The 20433-nt window shown below is 45.9% G+C and overlaps 1 protein-coding gene across 4 annotated transcripts in view; it reads right to left on the bottom strand.

Moving 5' to 3' along the window:
• Positions 1 to 20433, bottom strand: part of zfh1 (Zn finger homeodomain 1) — a 243756-nt gene that overhangs the window by 73673 nt on the left and 149650 nt on the right. For all 4 annotated transcript variants that reach the window (XM_065481214.1, XM_065481211.1, XM_065481213.1 and 1 more), the window contains exon 2: positions 1359 to 1718. In XM_065481214.1, coding sequence (XP_065337286.1) covers positions 1359 to 1718 — 360 coding nt within the window. The remainder of the gene's footprint in view (positions 1 to 1358; positions 1719 to 20433) is intronic.

Genomic DNA, 20433 nt, shown 5'->3' with positions numbered 1-20433 from the left:
GAAGAACAAGAAGCAGCGAGAGCGAACGAACGAACGGGCGAGCGAGCTCGAGCGTGTGCATGGTGAGAAATTGGCGACAACTAGGCGCCACCACGTATCCCCCGCTTAATAAAATACAAAACAACAAAGCAAAGCAAACGAAATAAGCTGCTGCGGAGAAATAAGCAAACAGCGCTTCAGAGAGACAAGCACGCGATTCTCCAAGGTGATTTCTCGTTTTTTCCCCGCGTTTCCGAACGCGTGCCAAAAGCATGGCATCCCGGACGCACGCTAAGTGCACTTTTTCTTGCAAAACTGCACGGTACAGAAAGAAACTGAGTCTTTTATGTAGCACACTGGACAGTTTTTTATGCTCCATGTTCAAATTAATTTATCTGTTCAGTTATTAAGATCAAATTTTATTTTTTTTCGCAGAGAACAAAAAAGGCAATTAGCACAATTTTTACGGTTAAACCGCTTGCTCTGAGATGAAAAATTAACGACATTTTGTAGGGAGCGATTGCAAACATAGGATAAGGGATCTCCATTTTGAAATTTTTGCTAAATCAACCATGGACCCTCCAAAAAATTCATTGGATCGTCGGGTTAGCCGGAATCATGACAATCACGTGCGATAAGAGCGTCAAAAAGGCATTTAATTCGTACATAAAGCAGCCGGCAGTCGACCCCAACGCAACGTGGCTCATGGACGACAACTGTGACTCCGCCAAAGCAGCAGCAGCTAATACAATTTTTTCGTTCTCTCGCTCTTCTGCTTGTCTTTTCCTTTTCTCCCCTAATGACATTATTAACTGGTATAAAATTTTATTGTTTTAGCTGGTGCTGCCTGCCTCTTTTTTCTCTCTCTTCGCTCCGTCTTCTTTATTGTGATCGCGTTTTAATTATATTTGCGGTCTGCTGAATAAACGAGTTAATTTGTAATGAATATCACGTAATTTAAAACGGAGCGGCGACGGCGACGACGACTTGGAGGAAAGAAATTGGCATAATTAGCGTCGGGTTTTTTTTTATTTTCCAACCGTGAAGATGCTACTTTTCGAGTCCTCTCATCCTCATTGAAAATTTCACCCGAGGAGAGCGCAAGCGACGGGAGTTTTCGAAGAGAGGAGGAAAAGTTTGGCAAGGATGCGCTCGCTCGCTCTGCTTGTTATGTATGCGCAATCAGCACCGCAAAACTTTGACTGACTTGTCTGCCTGCTGCTTCTGCTGTCTTTTCCACCAATAAACAAAGCACGAGCTCTAATTTTCTTTCGACGGAAATACACTTCCAGCCGCTTATTAGCTACGTTCTCTCTCTCACTCCAGAGATTTCAATACGCGACCAACAACGAAACATTAAAAAAAGGAATGTAGCCTACCGTTTTCAGACGCGTTGTTCAAGTCCACTGGCTCGGGAAAAATGACGGCAGTGTCGCTGCGTCCGAGGTACTCTTTAATCTTCTCATCCTCTTCGTTCTGGTGGCCGTTGGTCACCACCACCACCACTGGCTCTTTGCCGCCGTTCGTTAGGTGTTCAATGTTTTTCGAGCTCTCGCTTCGATGGTTGTGGTTGTCGTCGGGGCTCATTTGGGGCGCCGGCCGCGCCGGGGAACGACTCTCCGCCGCTTTGTCGGCAGCCTGGGCCGGCGACGGGGGCTCCGACGGACTGCTGGCCATCACCAAAGGGGTTGCCGACTCGGGGTGTGTCCGGTCATCCTCTCCCAGTTCGTCAAGGTCAACTGTAACAAGAGCCATGTATTTTTTAAGAATGTGCTAAGTAGAATTAGACTAAAAATGTCAGGCCTTATTTTTTTAATTTCAAGGGAATCACGCCACTAATTCAAAACGTGCCACGCCTTCTTATGTTAATTTTCCGGAAAACCACACCCCCATTTCAAAACCCCCGCTAGTTCTCTGTAAAATCGACAAATTTTACTATTTCCCGCGCTTTTTGCAACACTTTCCTCACCTTAATATCGAAAATTTCCAGGGTACCACGCCCCCAATTGGAATTGTTTTGATTTATATATTATACTCCCTCTTCCAGTGGTTGGAAGTGTTTTACGACTTTGTTTTTTGTTTTTTATCTCCCATTAAATATTAATTCACAAATTAAACAACTTACAAAGTCAAAAATTAAATAACGTTCCCACCCGATTAATTTTTTACTTGCAAATAATGGTACCAACGAAAACACCCCTTGCCAAATGTCCCACCTCCTCTGGAATGCGATACATATTAATCAGGAAGCACAACAGCTTGCAGAGGAGGCGTACAAATACAAATTAATAACTGCACCGGCGCTGCACATGCCGTGCAATAATTTTGAGAGAGCGTGTGGCTGCGGCCAGGCCACACACGCGCAAATAATAATTAAATGCGACGCCTGTGCCGGTTATTGGGTGGGTGGGTGACACGTCTCGTCATTTTGCTCTCGCGCGCGCAGTCTGCCATGCCATGCCATGCAACGTACGTATTCCTCTAGGAGGAGGAAAGGCATTATTAATTTCACTTGAGCCCTTTTAAATCATGTGCCACACATATACCCTCGTGGGGCGTGACATAAATTGGTTTCTGATACAGCGGCAGACAGGCACAGAAAAAACACAGCAGAGCAGAGCGCAACGTGGCGCTTTTTTATTGCAATTTCTGTGTGTTTAATCGTGCAGGCGGAGCTTTCATCAAATATGCTAATTCGCCGGCCGTCTAAATTGCTTTTCCCATATCGGCTGCTGGCGAAACCATTATCCTTTAGTCGGCCGTCACACGTGCACAATGGATTTTTTTCAGCAGGCTGATGTCATGCAGCTATTATTTTTAATTGCCAGGCTGGTTTTTGCCCAAGAGCAGGTGCACGTGGGCTGTGAGAGCCTTCGCTCATCGCTCCGACTGCAAATGCAAATTGCGAATTATGCACGGTCAAGTTCTCCGGCGGATTATCACGGCGAGTGATACACATATACTCCGTTCGCCTAGATTGAGCTAGATATTATTGCTTGGTCCGACTGATTGTGAGAAACAACGTGCACACAATATAATAATCCGAATCGAATTGCTGCCCCGAATACCTCTCGTCATCCTGCGCTGCATTAACGACTTCATCACAATCAATTAACTCCGCTGGCGTAATATTGCACGGCGCTCCGAGGTATTTGAAACGGTCGCTTAGGAAACTCGACTAAACATAAACCGATCGTTAGCACTGAAAATACAAATGAGCAGAAATTTAATCCTATAGAACAGATGAATGGGAAAATTTAAAATGAAGTGTGTGCTTCAGCATGCAAGAAAGCAATTAACTTGCGACGAAATTGTGCTAAAACTTTCAAAGACAGTCCAATTTAGTCAGATGGCGTGGCAAGATAAAAAAAGACCGGATTTATATTTTGGTTTTACGGAGTGGTCGAATGGAGAGAGAAAATCTTTACGTGCTCTCACAATAGCCGTCAGGTTGAATTGCGCTCATCAACACACAGGGTGATCTTATTCTCCGTACCCCTGCCGCCCGCGTTGGAACAATAAAGTCAGTCCGTCGCAGCCAGAGCGTTCCACATTACATTCGCGAGTTGCTCGAGGTGACAGCCGCGTGTCCACCCGCTGCATTTTTGCCGCAGTAAGAATGATTTTAACCCCTTCTCAAGGGGACGTGACAGCGGTGAAATATTATAATTTGCATTTACGGACCAGAGGCGATGGCGTTTGTGGCGTAATTAGTGCAAAAATGGCGATGGCAGCGAGCTGATATGCGCCCCATTCACTCGCTCCTTGCCAAGTGAGAGCGAGCGCGCAGGGGCCCTCGCCTCAGTCAGTCGCCTCCTCGCACCACGGCCAAATGAGAAGAATGAATGTCGCGTGTGCCGCAAGGGCAGCGTGGCCGACAGCAACGCTGGCATGTCACGAATTGGTCATCCCAAGAAATTATTTTTTGGAGGCAATATGAATCCACCAACAAAAACAGATGGAAGGCCACTGACAATGCCGACCGATTCCTGAGGGTCGAATTTGGTTAGACAGCCGAATAATTTAATCAAAAATCCGACAAAAACGTAAAAACCGTTACTTTGGCGGTTTTTGGTTTGAAACTAGGCACCAATCAGAGAAGCGAGTGGTTCTCTCTTTTTGGCCAGATCGAGACAGCAGCGCCACAGTGACAGCCAACGGAAGCGAGTCAAGCGACAAGTCTAACTGCTGGCTTACCTGCCTTGCTACTGTGGCGCTGCTGTCTCGACCTGGCCAATCATAGAGAACCACTTCCTTCTTTGATTGGTTGCCGGCGTTCTTGTGACTAGGTTTAAAAACAACCCCCCACACAAACGGTTTTTTACGCTTGCACCGATTTTCAGCACGTCATGCCGAATTTTTGACCTAGTAATTTGGCTGCCTAACCTGATTCGGCCCTCAGGAATGTACATCTTGACCTAAAAACCTCTTTGAAAAGGAAAGAATTAAAGTGGGGTTGAGATATGCCTGCGCTGAAAGTCCTCCAGTGGCCTTCCTATCGCTGAGCGGGCGGGTGAGCGAGCGGCAAAAAATCGTGAACTCCTTTTCTCTATTTCTCCCAGGAAATCTGCGACAGCTAATAGAGTGGTGGCTGCCAGAACGAGTCTCCCGCGTATCAAGCAAGCAACTCTTTGCCGGCTGGTGCTGTGTGCGGATCGCTTCGGGTGAGATGATTATTAGCACATGCGATGTGCGCGCGGTGACTCGCCCGGGGCCTCAAGTGTGTGAATAACGAGGGGCATATGCGATATGACAGAGTAATAAAAGTTGGACATTGCTTCCTGCAGATATCATAATCGTAAAAATAGGCGGCGGCGGCCGCCCCAAGACCGTCGGCCAAGCTGCTGAGTGCGCTCGCAGCCACCAGAGATGACGATAATTAACCATTCAGCGAATCCCGAGGAGAGAAAAGAGTGAGTGGAAGGACGGACGCCGCTCTCCGCTCTCCGGCTCGGCTCTCGGCTCGGTCACCCGTCCACCGCGCGCGCATTATTCGGTTCACATGACCGCGGGCAAGACTTACTTTTTCCATCATCAAGAGCAAACTTTTCTTATGTTATTGTCTGCTGATGACGTGAGGGAACGTAAAAAGTTTCCATGAATGCAGATGACGACGGACGGCGGGCGGGCGTGCGGCGGCCGCGGCCGGAGCAGCGATGCTAACAAAAGCGGCTCCTGTTCACGAGACTTTGTCGAAAGCAGGAAACGCGCTCGGACACGCGTAATTAAGGCGCGGGATCGGATTTTTCGAGGAGCACACTGGGTAATTAATCGCAGGAAAAGGGGTGCCCGGCTAGCCAGCACTTCCTCCAATCATAATTACTCAATTTGATATCTTCATCTAGCCATCTGTTATTTAACTAAATAAATTCTGCCTTGGAGCGTAAAACAGAAACTCTGCTACATTTGGTTCCTGATACACTTTACTACTTATTCATAAATTTTATCGGTTTATCTCTGTTTAGATGGACGACCCTGAAAGCGAACAATTCGCAAAAAATTATTGTCCTTTGGAGGGAAAGAACCGCAGCTCTAGTTTCTGCCCCTGCACTGCGGTATTTTATTTAAACGGTGGACATTTGTTTCGTGAAATTGATTAACGCATGCAGGAAAGGTGCACTGTTTGCACAGTCCTCCCCAATTTGAAAGCAAGAGAGTCAAATGTATGCGCAAATCAGCCCCAAACACCACTCGAGTTTATAAAAATCAAATCATGCAAATAAAGTTATGAATTAATGCAGTATGAAAATTTGAAACCGCACAAAAGTGACGCAATTCACAATAGCGTGCTGGTGCTGGAGGTTTGGCCATCGTAGGTGCGGTCACTCTGGTCAAGCATGGGCTGCAACTCTAACCTGTGGCTTCAATTTAAATAATGAGGAATAAATGGTTGTCGAAGTCACGTAGCCGGTGTGCGGTTTGCGGGTGGCCAGTAATGCGTCATCGGCGGCCACGGGCACGAAGGAAAATCAAACTAAGTTTGGAAGCGGGGTTTGTGTGCGAGAATTAAGCAATAGGTGCACGCGTGGAATCAAAGCGGCACTCTCGCTTACACACCTATTGTTCGTGTCTGTCGTTCTCGTCGGGCGGGATCACCATTAATCAAAAGCCTATCAGTCATCGCGCACAAAAACAGCCATCCGGGCTCGCAACCCTTTGTTTGGCTTTACTTTGAGCACCTTAAAGTGGAACAATGCGCCGCAGGAACATAATCCTTTGTCTTCAGCCACTGTGCGCCGCATTATTTCGGCAGCAGCGGCACCAAGGGAGCCAGCCTCCTTTGATGCTCGTTCTGTTGCAATTATTCTGCCGGCGTGATTGATGCAAGTCACCTTTGCCGCGTCAGAGCAGGATTACACGCTTGTTTGATCAGTGGATTATTCCAAGAAGCTCAGCGTCTTGCAGGGAAATTATACGGCTTCAGCGAGTGCCAATTCTTTTCATCTTACAAGGGTATTCGCCAGTTGTGTAAGCCATTAATGTTCGAATCCACCAATAGGTGGCGCCAGTGGTTTCTTTCGATTTTATTGAGCTTCCGCTATGATTTCCGACTCAATCCTGCTGCTGTGAATTATTTCTTTAGACGTGCTGAAAACCTAAATCAGTCCAGCCATTCGCCAAAGACACGTTGGAAAAGATTTCGTATTTAAAAAAAAAATTCATGATTCTGTGGCGAATGGCTCAACCGATTTTGGTTTTCAGCACGTCAAAAGAAAAAATATTAAGTAAAGAATTCACAATGTTATTATTTGAAAGCAAATATTCATGCAAAGTATTCAACCGCTTAATTTTTTTAATTTCACTCCATTTGACACGGTCGCGAAAGAATTTGCAACTTGATAGCTGCGGTTGAGTAATCGCTAGCCAACCAGCGAGCGGACTGAGCATCATTTTGATTGTGTGACCTGTTGGCGAAAGAGAGCACAGGTCTCCATTCCATCGGTGCGGAATGCAGTCGGCGGGCGGGCAAAACTTTGCCTGCGGGCAGTCAGCGTAGTGTGATGGGAAACTATGCCAACAGACATGCGAAATGCGGTGGAAAATTGACCCGGACAGGGCGAGCAGCCACTTTTGAAAACATCTGAAGCACTCTGGGATTGCGCGCCTTTTTTCCAAGGGGTTGTCTGCGTCGTCTTTTTGCGCTCGACCGCGCTGCGGTATACGTATATCGTAAACATTTTTCCATCTCGCGGCTCGGTGCGAATAAATTCGGGCAAAATTTAATTAGCTAATGGATCGAGTCGGGTGCTGGCGCGGCGCAGCACCTCGGCCTGCTTTTTTGGCAGCGGCCGTAAAAAGTAAATACCTCGATAGCAAAGGGTGAATAATTTTTAAGATGCTTCATGCAAATGGGCAGGCGGACGGGCGGGTGTTTTTGAAATGTAAAATTCATAAATCCGGCGTCGCGCTTGTTTATTTAATACCGGGGGTGGAGGCAGGCAGGGTGAGCGGGCGGCTGGCAATAAAGAAAAAGCAGGAGCAGCCAGAAAGTGATAAGAAAAGGTTTATTCCGGCGGAGAAAGAGAGGAATATCATTATCAGCACGCACGCTGAGCTCGTAAAAGTTCAATCATTGTGTATTTTCCTCCAGCAGAGCGGCTCCACACGCGCTTATTATTGGCAGAATTTTCATACGCGCTCTCTTTCTCGATATTATGCCATTATCCTTTTCAGTTTTATTATTGAAATGGTGCGTGTGCCCTGCAATATCGGCCCGGCGTGTGTGTGTGTTGGTGTGTTTCAATAATAAACAAATGCGAGAGAAGAGACGAGAGCGCGGAAAATTAAGCAAAGGAGGGCCACGCACCGTAAATCTGCATGACACGCGATCTATATTCATGAGTAGCTCGCGAAACGCCTAGATAAAAGGTTAGGGGACCGATATTATTGATTCCTCGGCGCATATCTCGTCGCGATTTAGCTGCCAAATAATGCTGCAATGTTTTGCTGCGACAGACAGGATGAATCATAAAATTTTTTGCCCCGCACCAATTTCGCTCCGCTCCTGCTGCTTCTTTCTTGTTCGCAATTTTATCAATTCCGTTCCCTTTTACTTTAACGCATCCGAATTTATACAGAGGCCTCTTTTCCTTCCCATTGCTGATTTTAATCTTAACCTCTCTCTCGGTTCTCGGCTCTCGGCACAGCGGCGGGCGTCTCTCGCTCTCGCTCTCGCTCTATTTTATAAATATTAAGTTTCGGCCTCGACTGGCTGATAAAGCCATAAAGTATCTCCTGCTGTGTGACACTGCGCGAACGAACGATTCTCCGCACACAGACGATAAAATTTGATTTTGCTGCCACTGCGCTGCCGCTGATTAAATTTTTCAATTCGTCTCCACGCACTTTAATTGATTCGACGTAAGCAGTGCGCGCTCATGCAAAATTATTGGCTGCACTTTGGCTCCGGCTAGCGACGGCAAAAAGCTTTAATTTGATTAAGACGCCCCGTGATTTATGCAGGGGTCGCCGATTTTATGACAGTTTTGTTTCTGTTTTCGGAGCGAGACACCAGCACGTCCGGCAACACAGCGTCCGCTCGAGTGACCGCTGTAATCCACTTTGTACCTTGGTGGGGTGCGTTTTTTGTCCACCTCCGAAGCGTGTACCCCACCATTGGATGCGAAAGGTCAAATTTATTACGAGCCGAGGGGACAAAAGTTGCTTCTGAATCCGTATGTTGTGTTTACGATATGCAAATGGACCAAAACTCGTTTGTCAAAACCGGGAGAAGCTTTTAAGGTCTCTTGCACAATGTTTCTGACAATTGATTGATCAATGGGCCGAAATGATGCTTATCTACAAACAGAAAATAAATAAAATATTTTTAAGAACCTTGTAAAATGTGTGGATTTTTCCAAAAAATGTAACAAACAAGAATGCTGCTGCTTTGGCGAACGTTTTTGCCAATGACTTGACAATTCACATTATTCCGGTTGCCAGTGGAGCGAAAATTAGATTAGCACACGCACGCACAGCACACATCTTGTCACACACGCCGCTTTGTCTGTCGCTGTCTCTGGGTGTGTGTTCTGAAACGGTTACTATTTATTAATACCCGTCTGCGCCAACTGCTTCAGTGATTATGACAACGAGTCCGTCCTCTTGTCGCATCGCAAATGACCCTTCGCCTGAATTCCGCCCTCTCGTCCGAAATAAGAGAGAGACACACACACAGCACAGCACAGATTCCCTTTCATGCCCGCGCAAAAGAATCCCGCTGCTCGTTTTCCGAGCTGTTGGCTTTAATTCCGCCTCCTGACGCGCCACGCTCTGGTGTTTTAACTTTGGCGATGATGGAAATCAAGCACTGCCGAGCGTTGTCGCGATCGGGGGTGCCGAGTATGCAACCGGTCGTGCATTGCAGATGTGCGTGATGCATAACAGCAAAATTGCTACTCTTCGTTAGTATGATTTTACGGGATACCTTTGGGAGTTTATTGATGCGCTGTGATTTTGTTCGTGATTATCAATTTTACAGTACTGAACAAATTTTTGTACAGTAGTTGTAGCAAACTGTGTTTCTTCTTGGATGAATGTGAATGTATATTTTTTGTATTTTGCAATTCGATACGTATGTAATTTTGTACATTTATTGTGATGAATTATGTGCATGACAAAAGTCAAATAAAGAATATTATTATTGGAAAACCTTGATATATGAGTATCTCATCTATTCGTGGTGAAATTTCACAATTGAGGCGTGCTTTTTATTCATCTCGCTGAGCCCGATCAAACTGACATCAAATTTGATGGCCTAGGTCACTATTGTAAATTTTGCTCTCTATAATTAAGATTTTGGAAATGAACTCAAAATTTTCCCCATGACATGCGTGAACTTGTGTGAAATTTTTGTGTGGTCTTCCTTTTTTTCGAGTATGAATGCTTCAAAACTCGAGAAACACGATTTTATCGACTTTTTTATTTTGCAAATATTTGCAACTCCAAATCTTTTCTTCAGAATTGCAAAAACCACCCACCGTTACACTCGTCTTGATCTCCCCTGACCAGCAGAAGGGTTTAAAAGTTTCTTGAAAATGATTAAGTTCAATTAAACGAGTTAATTATAATTATTTTTGTCGGCTAACCTTGTTTAGATCCACATCATTGTTAACTTAATTCAAGTTTTTCTGTTTAAAATCAAAAACATATTCAACAAACACCTAGTTGAATTAATTTTGATTGAATCGATTTAAAAATGATCGCTTTGGCAGAGTAAAAATAACACACGGGGAGATTATTGCACCACGCCAGCCAGTCAGCCAGCTTTTTATTACAACAGGGGGTGTTGTGCCTGGATCACATGTGAATGCATCGGGCAGGCGGAAAAGGGGGTGGGAAATAAAAATTTTCACGGATGAGATGCTCGTTATCAAAGAGCGGCGCTCGCTCACTCAGCCAGCAGTTTAACTTGTGCGTGATTTATTAGAATAATGATGATGCGATTCCTGCCGGCATACCTTGCACGTGGCCGCGGAATTAGAAAACTAATCTGCTCTCGCTCGGCAGCCACCCCTGCTCGAAGCCACCCCCTGGCACCCCTTTTGTGCGGGCCGCTTTTGTTCGTTGTCTGCGTTGCGTTAAAGGGACGTGCGGCGGCGAGCGGCGTGCGGCCGTTCAAGTTCCTGCCGCTGCAGCAGACGTCCAGATTTATCCTGCGGAATAATTGGATTCTGCAGCCGCCGGTAATCGAGTTTTAATTCGAGCGCAGCGCGTGCATCTGTTAGTTCTGCGAATCAGCGTCACCATTGTCTATGAATTTCTTGGGTTTCTGTGTGTTCCAAAGAAAAGCTGTCCCGTATTTTTTACTTCACCCTTTTCTGGCCTTGGATTTTAGTCTAAAAGTAATGGAAATTCTTCTTTAATGGGTGTTGTCCGCGAGAGCTTTCCTGTTTACGGATTCCACCTTTCTCGAGGGGCGGCTGCTGCTGCTGCTACTCGAGGACCGCCAAGGTTTTTGCCTCAATTTCGAGATGAATTAGGGCTGCGGGTGATGTAACAAGAATGATGCCACACGACGATAATCTGCGCTGAGTGCGAGAGCGGGCGGGAAATGACCGTGCGTTCTAATGAAGCTGCTTCCTGCGCGTTTTTCTCCTGCGCGAAATCGACTCCTCGAGAGCGAGCAGACACTGATGGACGCTTTTTCACCCGCTATTTTTATTATAATGCACGCGAAGAGTGCAGTGAGCGCCGCGCCGGCCGAAATGATAAATTATCGTCTTCCTATTTGCCGAAATACCTCTCGCAGATAATGCACTCTTCTGTGCTGCTGCGCGACGCAATTGAAAAGTTCTTCCGAGTGCATCTCCCGCGTCTGAATCATTACACCGCGCGCATTTCCATGTCGTCCTCATGATGAATTATTATCTTGACATGTCAAATCTATTGTGCGCTCTCATCTCCATCGGAGTCATGAATAAATATAAATTTTGCGGAATAGTGACGAAGCAGCAGCAGCTCAAATTTCACACTCCAAAGTCTGGCATGTTGAGTGCAGAGCAGGGCAGGAATAAGAATTAAGTGTAAGAATTTCGGTTGGCTAACCGCACGTTTTGAATAAACGCATCAATCATCCATCTTTCGCCGCAACATTGCTTCTTGCTCAAATACTTGCACACCATCAATTTAGGTCTACATGCATAAAATTTTTAAAAAACATTAAATTTAAGCAAATGGAAATAATTTCTTGTTGATTTGGATTGTTGAATCTTCATTCTAAACAGTCCAGTTATTGAAAATCGGTGAAAACTTCGGTGGATTTTGGACAGAATGAACAGCGGAGACAAATCAGAAAAGGAAGCGGTTCTTTCGAATTGGCCAGATCGAAACAGCAGTGCCACAGTGACAGCCAGAGTGACTGTTAACTTCCGCTGGCTGTCACTGTGGAGCTGCTCTCTCGATCGGGCCAATAAGAGAGAACCACTCTATTCTCTGATTGGTTGCCGCTGTTCATGTGCCTATCAGTTCAGACCAAAATCCGCCAAAGTAACGGTTTTTAACGTTTCTACTGATTTTCAGCACGTCATGTCGATTTTAAGATTAAAATATTCGGCAGCCACACCTAATTCGACCCTCAGGAATCGATTGGCACTGTCTAAAATGAAGTTCCAGTGCTTGTTTCAATAAAATTGCTCGGTGTGACCTTTTTGAGGAGTTGAGCAGAGGTTAAAAAAACTGCCAGCCTGTTGGTATGGTTTTTTTAAGTTTTCTTTCTTCTTTTTTCTTGTAAAAAAAATCCCAGAGTCCCGGTATTGAAATTTAATAACTTATAAATAAAAAAAGTAGGAAATGGTTGTGCTATGCGCACGGTGCGCAGCTTTTCTCCCGTCGCCGTGTAACACAAACACGTTTCGCTGCTCGCGCCGCTCTCTTTCATTATGCAAAAGGGAAAGAGGCTTGAAGCATTATTAATTACGAAGATTAATTATCGCTGCCGTGTCTAACAGCAATTTATTTATTCCATGTCTTTCTTTCTGGCGGCGCGCACTCCGCCTCGTAATATGTAAAACAGAATCGCATTATTCCAAATTAACATAACAAAGGGCCCGTCGGCGGAGTGACTGCCAGTTCCCGCGACTAATATCCTCATGGCTGCTGCATTTTTTCCTCCCTGCGCTCTGAAAATGGCGTCCGGCATCGATGCACCCTGCCGCGATTAGCAACACGGATTAGATGCATGGAAAAGTTTATGTAGCGCGAGAATAGGTGCTGAGTCAGTCGTGTGTCGGCGAGGTGCACCCATCAAGGGGGTGTTCTTTTCGGGGGGTGGCAATCGGCAATCGCCTCCGCAGTAAAAATGTGCGACCAAAGTTTGCGTAAAGGGTGCGAGCGAGGAATGACACACATTAATGCAATCGAATAAAAAAGCGCCGCCATAGGTGCGGGGGAGGGGGTGCGTGGCGGCGGCAGGGGTGGCCGCACCACAATAAAAGGTGCAGTGCACCCACCCTCTCGCGAAGGAAAGAGTGGCGCGCCGAGGTGAAACGCACTCATGTGTGTGTGACATTTTGAGTAGTGAGTGAGCATTACGGACACGCACCAAGGATGAATCATCCATTATTGTGTTATTTTTCCCGCTGCACATCTTTTTTGACAGATGATTTTGGACCGATTTCTTTCCTGGACGAGCGAAATGAGATGAATCGGATTAGGGGGATCGCAAATGCGCAGCCGAGCAAGTCGTGCTTAAACCAAAAATTCTATCCAAAGCCAGCAAAATCAGCAAAGAAATTTTTCTATGGAAATTTCAATCGATAGCTCTGCGAAAACTGCAACTCGTGTACCTCATGGAATTGTTATTATGTTTTAGTTAAAAGTATAAAAGGAACTCCTTGCCCGGATTTATATTGTAGTTAAATTCTCAGTTAAAATTGTGTTGGTTCGCTGTCGGAATGAAGATGAAAAGTTACTTAAGCAACGAAAGTGATTTTTTTAATAATAAAAATTAACAAAATTGTGAATCCAAATAAATTTTAAATTCTTCAAGTCTCAACGTAAATAGTAACAAAAAACGGGAAATATTTTGGATAGTTTTGAAAATGCAATTTTAAAGTAAAGGTGTGCGTTGAACTCCTCTGGTCAAGCTCGATCGAATGAATACCAAATTTGAGGTCATCGGTCAGTGTCAAAAAATGTCACCAAGGCTTATTTTCTAACATTTTCGAGTGTTTTTTTTTAATTTTTTAAAATTTCAGAAACACCCCTAAAAAGTGGTCTCAGGGTACGTGTAAATTTGTGGGGAAATTTCAAGGTGGCGTTCGGCTTCGTTTTCAAGAAAATAAATTTTGAATTTCGAAAAGCATGAATTTTTCCATTTTTGCAAATGTTGCGAACGCCAAATCTTGGGTTCTAAGAATCAAAATTGCAAAACCTAAAAACTGTTCCACTTTGCTTTACTTCCTCTGGTGAGTTGAGTAGTTTTTGGGGTGGTCACCCCAACCCCTATTCATCCCCCTAGTTGAAAAGTGAATATTTGAAACTGTCGCAATATTTTTACCTTTCATGTTTTGAATTTCAAAATTTGATACTCTTGTTTTGAACACAAGTAGAGGGTAGTAATGCCGGATGAATTGAATCATCTTGTTTTGTAAAGCAAATAGTCCAGATTTTAGTAACGCTAGCTAATTTGCAGTCCCAAAGCGTTTTTATTGAGGAATAATTTTTGCAACATTTTATTAAGTCGTGAAATTACATTAAAAGCATATGGTCACGAATTGAATTTAATATATATATGCTCGCCCACTACAACCATCCAACTTATTAGATTTGCACGAGTATCTGCAGCGCAAATATGTATTACGCCCGTCTATATACAATCAATGGTTCTGAGCTAGTTTTAGGTGCACTTGAGCGGCGCATGTGGAGCAACCGTGGTCAAGGAGCTGGCGGCCTCGCTCACTTGGGTGGCCGTAACGTGAAACCCACCCGACCAACTGGCTCTCTCTCTCTCTCTCTCTCTCTCTCTCTCTCTCTCGCACTCTCTTGGCACATAATCTAATACTTTTCGCTGGCAATAAACTTTATTGTACGTACGTTCGAATAATTTGATTCTCTCTCGAGTTGAGCGCGCGAGAGGGAATTACGGGAATTACACTCAAAGTGGTTGTAAATCAATTTCCACTATACACCTCGTGCGAGCGCGCGGATATCGCAAGCGTCTATCCGAACTTGTTGATCAAACCTGTTCCACGCCAACACTCGAGAAACTTTTGTTTCCCCGTGCAGTTAGAGCTCACCTGAAATCAGAACAAAAATGGAAGCGGCATTAGTATAGCGCGGCTTCTCTCGCAGTTGAAATAAAACAGAGCATTTGGTTTAAGGTGCGAGCCGGTCGAGGCTTTTGAATCCTTCCATGTGAGCGAGCTGATATGCCGTAATCTGCGCTCTCGCTCGCTCTCTCTCGGCATTTTTATAATTAACAGACCTTTGAAAAATTACAAAGACGGGTTCTGTTTCGTGTTTGGAACAAATCAGGCCAGAACAAGAGCTGCCATTCATGATATGTGAGACGGCGCGCAGCAACACACCATTCCAACTCTCTCGCTCGACACGCGGGCGTTTCCAAATAGGCAGGAAATGCGCGACGATAGCGAGGGAAAAAGGCCAGCAGGTTGGCCCTCCGCCTATCAAGGTCATCCTAAATATTTGAGCCCCACTCTGCCGTGCTTCTAAAGTTACACCTCTCAGAAGAATCTTCCTACTTCATTTTTGCTACTTGAAAAATATTTTTGGACTTGAATTTTCGAGCTTGGCGCTTTCGAAACAGGGAATTAATTCGGGAAACGTGCCGTGCTTTCAAATTTCCATAATTCGGAGCACCGAGAGCTGGAGCGGCTGGTTTTTGCCCTGCGAGCGGTGTGGCGCGTCGCGCGGTAATGACGTGAGCCGTCGTTTTTACCTCGATATGGCGAATTATGGGCGTGCTATCGCACAGCGCGCCGAGGACCGGATGATTGGCTCATTTAGCTCCGGTATCACGTGTTTGGATTTATCCGCCAGCACCGCGCCGCCGCTTTTTGCGCCTCGACACAGCCCCATTTTTTAGCCGATATGATTTATATTCTAATTAGCGCACGTGCAATTTGGCCAGAACGCGCGCGCGTGCTGCCTGCCCGAAAAAGCTCTCTAGTCGTCGCTAATGACGAAATATAGCGCGCGCCGAGAGCAAAAGTTTTCCGCCCGCCGCCCAAATTTCCAGAGTGCACCGCGTCGATATTCCGGTGCGCACACGCCCTCGGTCACGCCTACCCTCACCTGGGCAGGTAGGCAAGCTCTGATTGGCCGAAGGTGAGAGAGCTGGCAAATTGAACGGTCGAGAGCGGACAAAACTGATCCAAATTTCCCCGTCCTGAATAAGATTTTTTAATAAAAATTGAGACTAAAATAATTGTTTCACTCAAATGAAGTTCTTAAAACTGTAATTCCATGCTTAACAATGGATGCTACGATTTTATTTTTAATTTTTTTAATTTAATAGAAATTAATTTATTAATTTACGAGTTTGTAATTTCATATCCTTTCAAAATGCGATTTAAAAGGTATAATAATTGTTTTTAGTTAGTTCACTTTTTGACAGTTCACAAGAAACCAAATTATCAGTCTGATTTTCAGTCGATTTTTCGATCTCATGGTGAGAACTTTTTTTTTTTTTTTTTAAGTGTGTCTTCATCGATTCTAATCTAAGGCTAGTAATTCACTGAATGCAAATAAACGTTTTGCATCCGTTGGGCTGTCGTGCCTGCGAGGCTGGCAGCATTTGAACGAGTGCCGTTTGCAGCTGCGGGGGTTGGGGGAGCGCGCGGACCGATCGATATTAGCGCCCGCCCTCGTTGCGGCCGCCGCACCTGTGCAGGTAGGGCAGGTGTTGCCGAGCTCACCTCCGCTCCAATTGGCCCGGTTGCGTGTTCCGCCACCCATTGGCTCACCCCCGCAACAAGGGATGCGCCAATGGCAACTGTCCGGAGTCGGGACACACCCTGTCCATCGACGCTGGAAGAGAAAATGACGCGTTTTTTGCATCTTGTGAGGAATAGTGCAGTTGTGAAATTGAGATTGTTTTTGTTTTCATTCAAATTTCCAACAGGCTGCCTCTTGTCGTGAGCTGAGGCTCATCAGAGACATCTCCAAGGGTCAATAATGATCGGATATAATGCCCCTCCGTAGCCACCTCGCTCATTTAATCAATTCTCAGCCGCGCTGATCCATTTATTCGAATGTGCGTGTGACGTTTTGTGTGTCCAGTCGAGATAAGCAGAACGGCGAGCTGGCTCTCGTGCGCCACACGTTCATTGTGACTCACCCTCCCTCCTACCCACCCACTGACAGACCGACGCGCAGGGGTGCAAAACCTAAAAGGTAGAGAGAAGGAAGAAATCAAGGGACGCTTCTATGGGGGTGGGTGGCGTGTGTTGGGAGGGTGGCAGATCGCACGGCGTTCTGCTAGAGCGGTTACGCGGGGGAGGGATTAAATATAACGAAAGGCTTATGATTATCGGACTCGTTCTCGCTAGCTGCTCTCATCTCGCCGAGCTGCTGCTGCTGCTGCTGCACGGTGGCTGATGTGATGAGATTGCCACCCCATCTGCAATCTGCGTCGCAAAACGACACACGGCCCAGAGAATCAGATCGGGTTTCATAATGAGAATGAATACACTGCTAAGGGAAGGTGCGAAAACTCTCGAGAACGAATTGTTCTCAAAATTTGGGGTGTGAAATGGAAAATAAATATCTAAATATTTTTAAATGGAAACCTGAAAACGATTCAAATCAAAGGCCAAAAAATTTGAAATGGCAAGAAATTTGACGACGCGTGATATTTAGCTGGAATTTAGGTTAAAATATGCAAATGAGATGCAGTGGGGGTGGTGGGGCGATAATGAAAATTATGGGTGGGCATCTGGGAAAAGAAATGACAGGCAACAATTCCCCTGGGCGCTTCGCTCCTTTTATTTTGCATAGAGGCAGAGGTGCGGCGTGATTATTAGTGCGCCCCGCGCTCGGTCTGCGCGCAGCTTTTGTCTTCGGCACACGGGGAGGTGGCGGCTGCGTGCGGATTGACAGCAGGCGCAGGGAGTAAAAGAAAGGAGCAATAATTGAGCGAAGGGGGTGTTGATGCGGCTGGCTCGTTGTCGTCGGCGACGACGGGGGCGACAAACAGGTTCTAAAAAGTGTCCCGGCAACAATTCTCGCTGACAAACCGGCAGTGGAGGGAGGAAGATCGTTGTTGATTCATTCACACACACTCCGCACCGTATCTTAAATTTAAAAAGGATTAAGAAGGAAAATTGAATTTGATTGAGAAGGACAGAAACGAAGAGGCAAATAGCGAAAAAAAACTGTTTTTCCCGGACCTTTGCACGCACTGTCTCTTTCTTTGGTGGATGCCATCAAAAGTTATCAACAATAAAACTCGAGGGAGCATCATTTTATCATCATTATTGCGTCGCAAAGTCTTTTCGACGTCGCTACGTTATTATTATACCTAGAAGGATTTGCTCTTTCTTTGTGCACCTCATAAAAATAGAACGGCGGCGGCGTCGGCGGCGGCGGTGCTGGAAGGTGCACATAAAAAAGATAACAATAAAAGAAGTGTTCGCCGAATGAATTTTATTTCACCGCGCGCAAAACATGGCCCGTCTTTCTCTCCGTTTTTTTATGCCCGTCCTGCTTTTCAATGTCCGGTTCGAGGCAATTGTAGGAAGCGGCCGAAACTTTCTCGAGCTACATATTTCCCTCTCCGCCGAGTTGCTGCACCGCTGACTTTGCCAACACAAAAGGTGGCGAAACAACCCCAAAGTCCGGAGAGGTACACTGAGGGATGCACGCATTATAAAGAATGTGCTGCAAACGCAGGTTCGAAACAGATTCAAGAACAAAAATACTCCCCCATAGGCACGTCAAAAAATGCACGGCTAAGAACTTCCTGACGGTCAAGGCCCGGCAAGCAGGCGAGCATTGTCATTGGAAGTAAGGGTGTTCATTTTTCTCCTTACCGCGAGGGCATAGCGGCACGAAACAACCCTCTTTCACTCACTCGCAGCCAGGAGAATAATATAATGGTTTGTGTGTCAGTCAGATGAGTCATGACTCGCCCATTGTTGGGCCAGACCGGCACAATGGACCGGCACGCAGGGACACGGCAGATCGCCTATGGCGCCCGGCGCGGAAGGAACGAGGTGCAGCGCGGCCAAGAAGCAAAATAATAACGCCGCACCCTTTCAGCCCGTACACAAGGGACTCTTTGAATGTAATTATTAATCGGCTGCAGATCTTTTTAATTAGCGCCAGCTGGCGATGCGATTTGGCCGAGATCGCCAGCCAAAAGCAGCGCGCGAACAAAGCGGATAACGGCGATTTTTCCCGCTTTTCTTGGTAGCGGCTCCAATTTTATAAGCGTGCCAAAAGGCACTACTTTTGTATCCCAAACTCTCTGGGGCATCTTAAGAAAAATGGACCGTAAAATCCAAGGAGCATAAAAATTTAGAAGAATGCACGTCCCTTCCTAGAAGGCAAGCAACCTGAAGGTAAGGACTTTGTATTGGGACAGCCAATGATTCTTCCGGAACGGAGGCAGGGAGAGGGAGGGGACCCGAAGGGCCGCGTCTGCGCGCAGGTGAAAAGTGGGAGGCACCTTGCTGACACTCAGGGTTCTATACCTGATCATTTTCACTTGGACTTTTAAAGGAATACAAATACTCAGCATTACCTGGAGCACATTTAAAAAGTGGAACTTGAAAATCGCGCACATTCTTGTATTGGACAGCAAGCTGCAGGTAATTTTGAAACACCATTTATTAGCACGTGAAAAAGGTGACACTCATTACTTTCAGTCTTGATTTAATATAAAATTCTAAGAAAGTGTAACAGGGTTGTGTGACAAAATGCGTGGTACGTAGATCGCAATAAAAAATCGCCGTGCTGAGCCTTGCATCGATTTGGCGCGCGCAGTGAATCGAGTAAACATATAGCACCTGCTCACATCGGGTTTTGCACGGTCGGCGGTGTGGCGGCAATATATTTCGCCACGCAACACAGCAGAACAGCGTGTATCGCGATCCGGGATCGTTTTATGATGTGCACGGCGGCAATATCATGTCATACACGCCTGCATGGAGAAAAATAATAATATCATCGGTGGTGGGTAGGTTTTCAAACACTCACACAGGCAAATGTGATATGTTGGAAAAGAGGAAAGTGATGCGCCAGGCAGCAGGCAGGCAGGCAGGCAGGCAGAGAGGAATGTATTTTGCTCCGTAATAATTTTTTCATTTCATGCCACACATGTCGTATATTTTCATAGTACACACACACACACATATAATGGCACCGTCGGAGAATCTGTCAGAGCTCAATTTTTTCCTCGGTGCTGCCGCCGTGTGACATTTATCATTTCGAAAGCTCGCGCCGCAACGGTAGTGCCACTCAGGGATCGCACCAGAGGTGAAAAAAAATCGGTGCGAGCATCGCTTTTTCAGCAGCAGGCCAACTGGGAGAGGTACACATACACAGCCCGCGCAAAAAATCTCCGCGTGACACATGAAAAATTCGAAAACGGCAGAGTAATTTCAACTCTGACCTCGAGATAAGCCGCCTGCTTTTGATCTGGTCAAAGAACGAAATAGTTGGCGCGGAAGGCGAGAAAAATGAGCACTTATTTCTCAATACCTGCGCTGACAATGAGAAATGCCTCTTTGTTCTTCTGAGTTGCGTGCACATAAAATAATTTGCCACAGCTCTTTGTGAGTCTGTTGCTCTCTACACCTTTTTTATCCCGAGAACAAGCAAGAACCCAGTTGCGGCGCCTCGCTGGCTGTGTGTGTTGCGCGGTTGCACATTTGCATGACAATGGCGACTCGATGATAGCGTCCTAAATAATGAAAAAGATGTTGCAAGTATCATTAACTCTCGCGTGTTCTTTTGTCCGCGTTTAAGAGCAAAAGCCTGCGCCCGTTT

This window comes from Cloeon dipterum, chromosome 2 (genome assembly GCF_949628265.1).
Source record: "Cloeon dipterum chromosome 2, ieCloDipt1.1, whole genome shotgun sequence".
NCBI lineage: Eukaryota > Metazoa > Arthropoda > Insecta > Ephemeroptera > Baetidae > Cloeon > Cloeon dipterum.
This window is presented reverse-complemented; position numbering and strand designations above follow the sequence as displayed.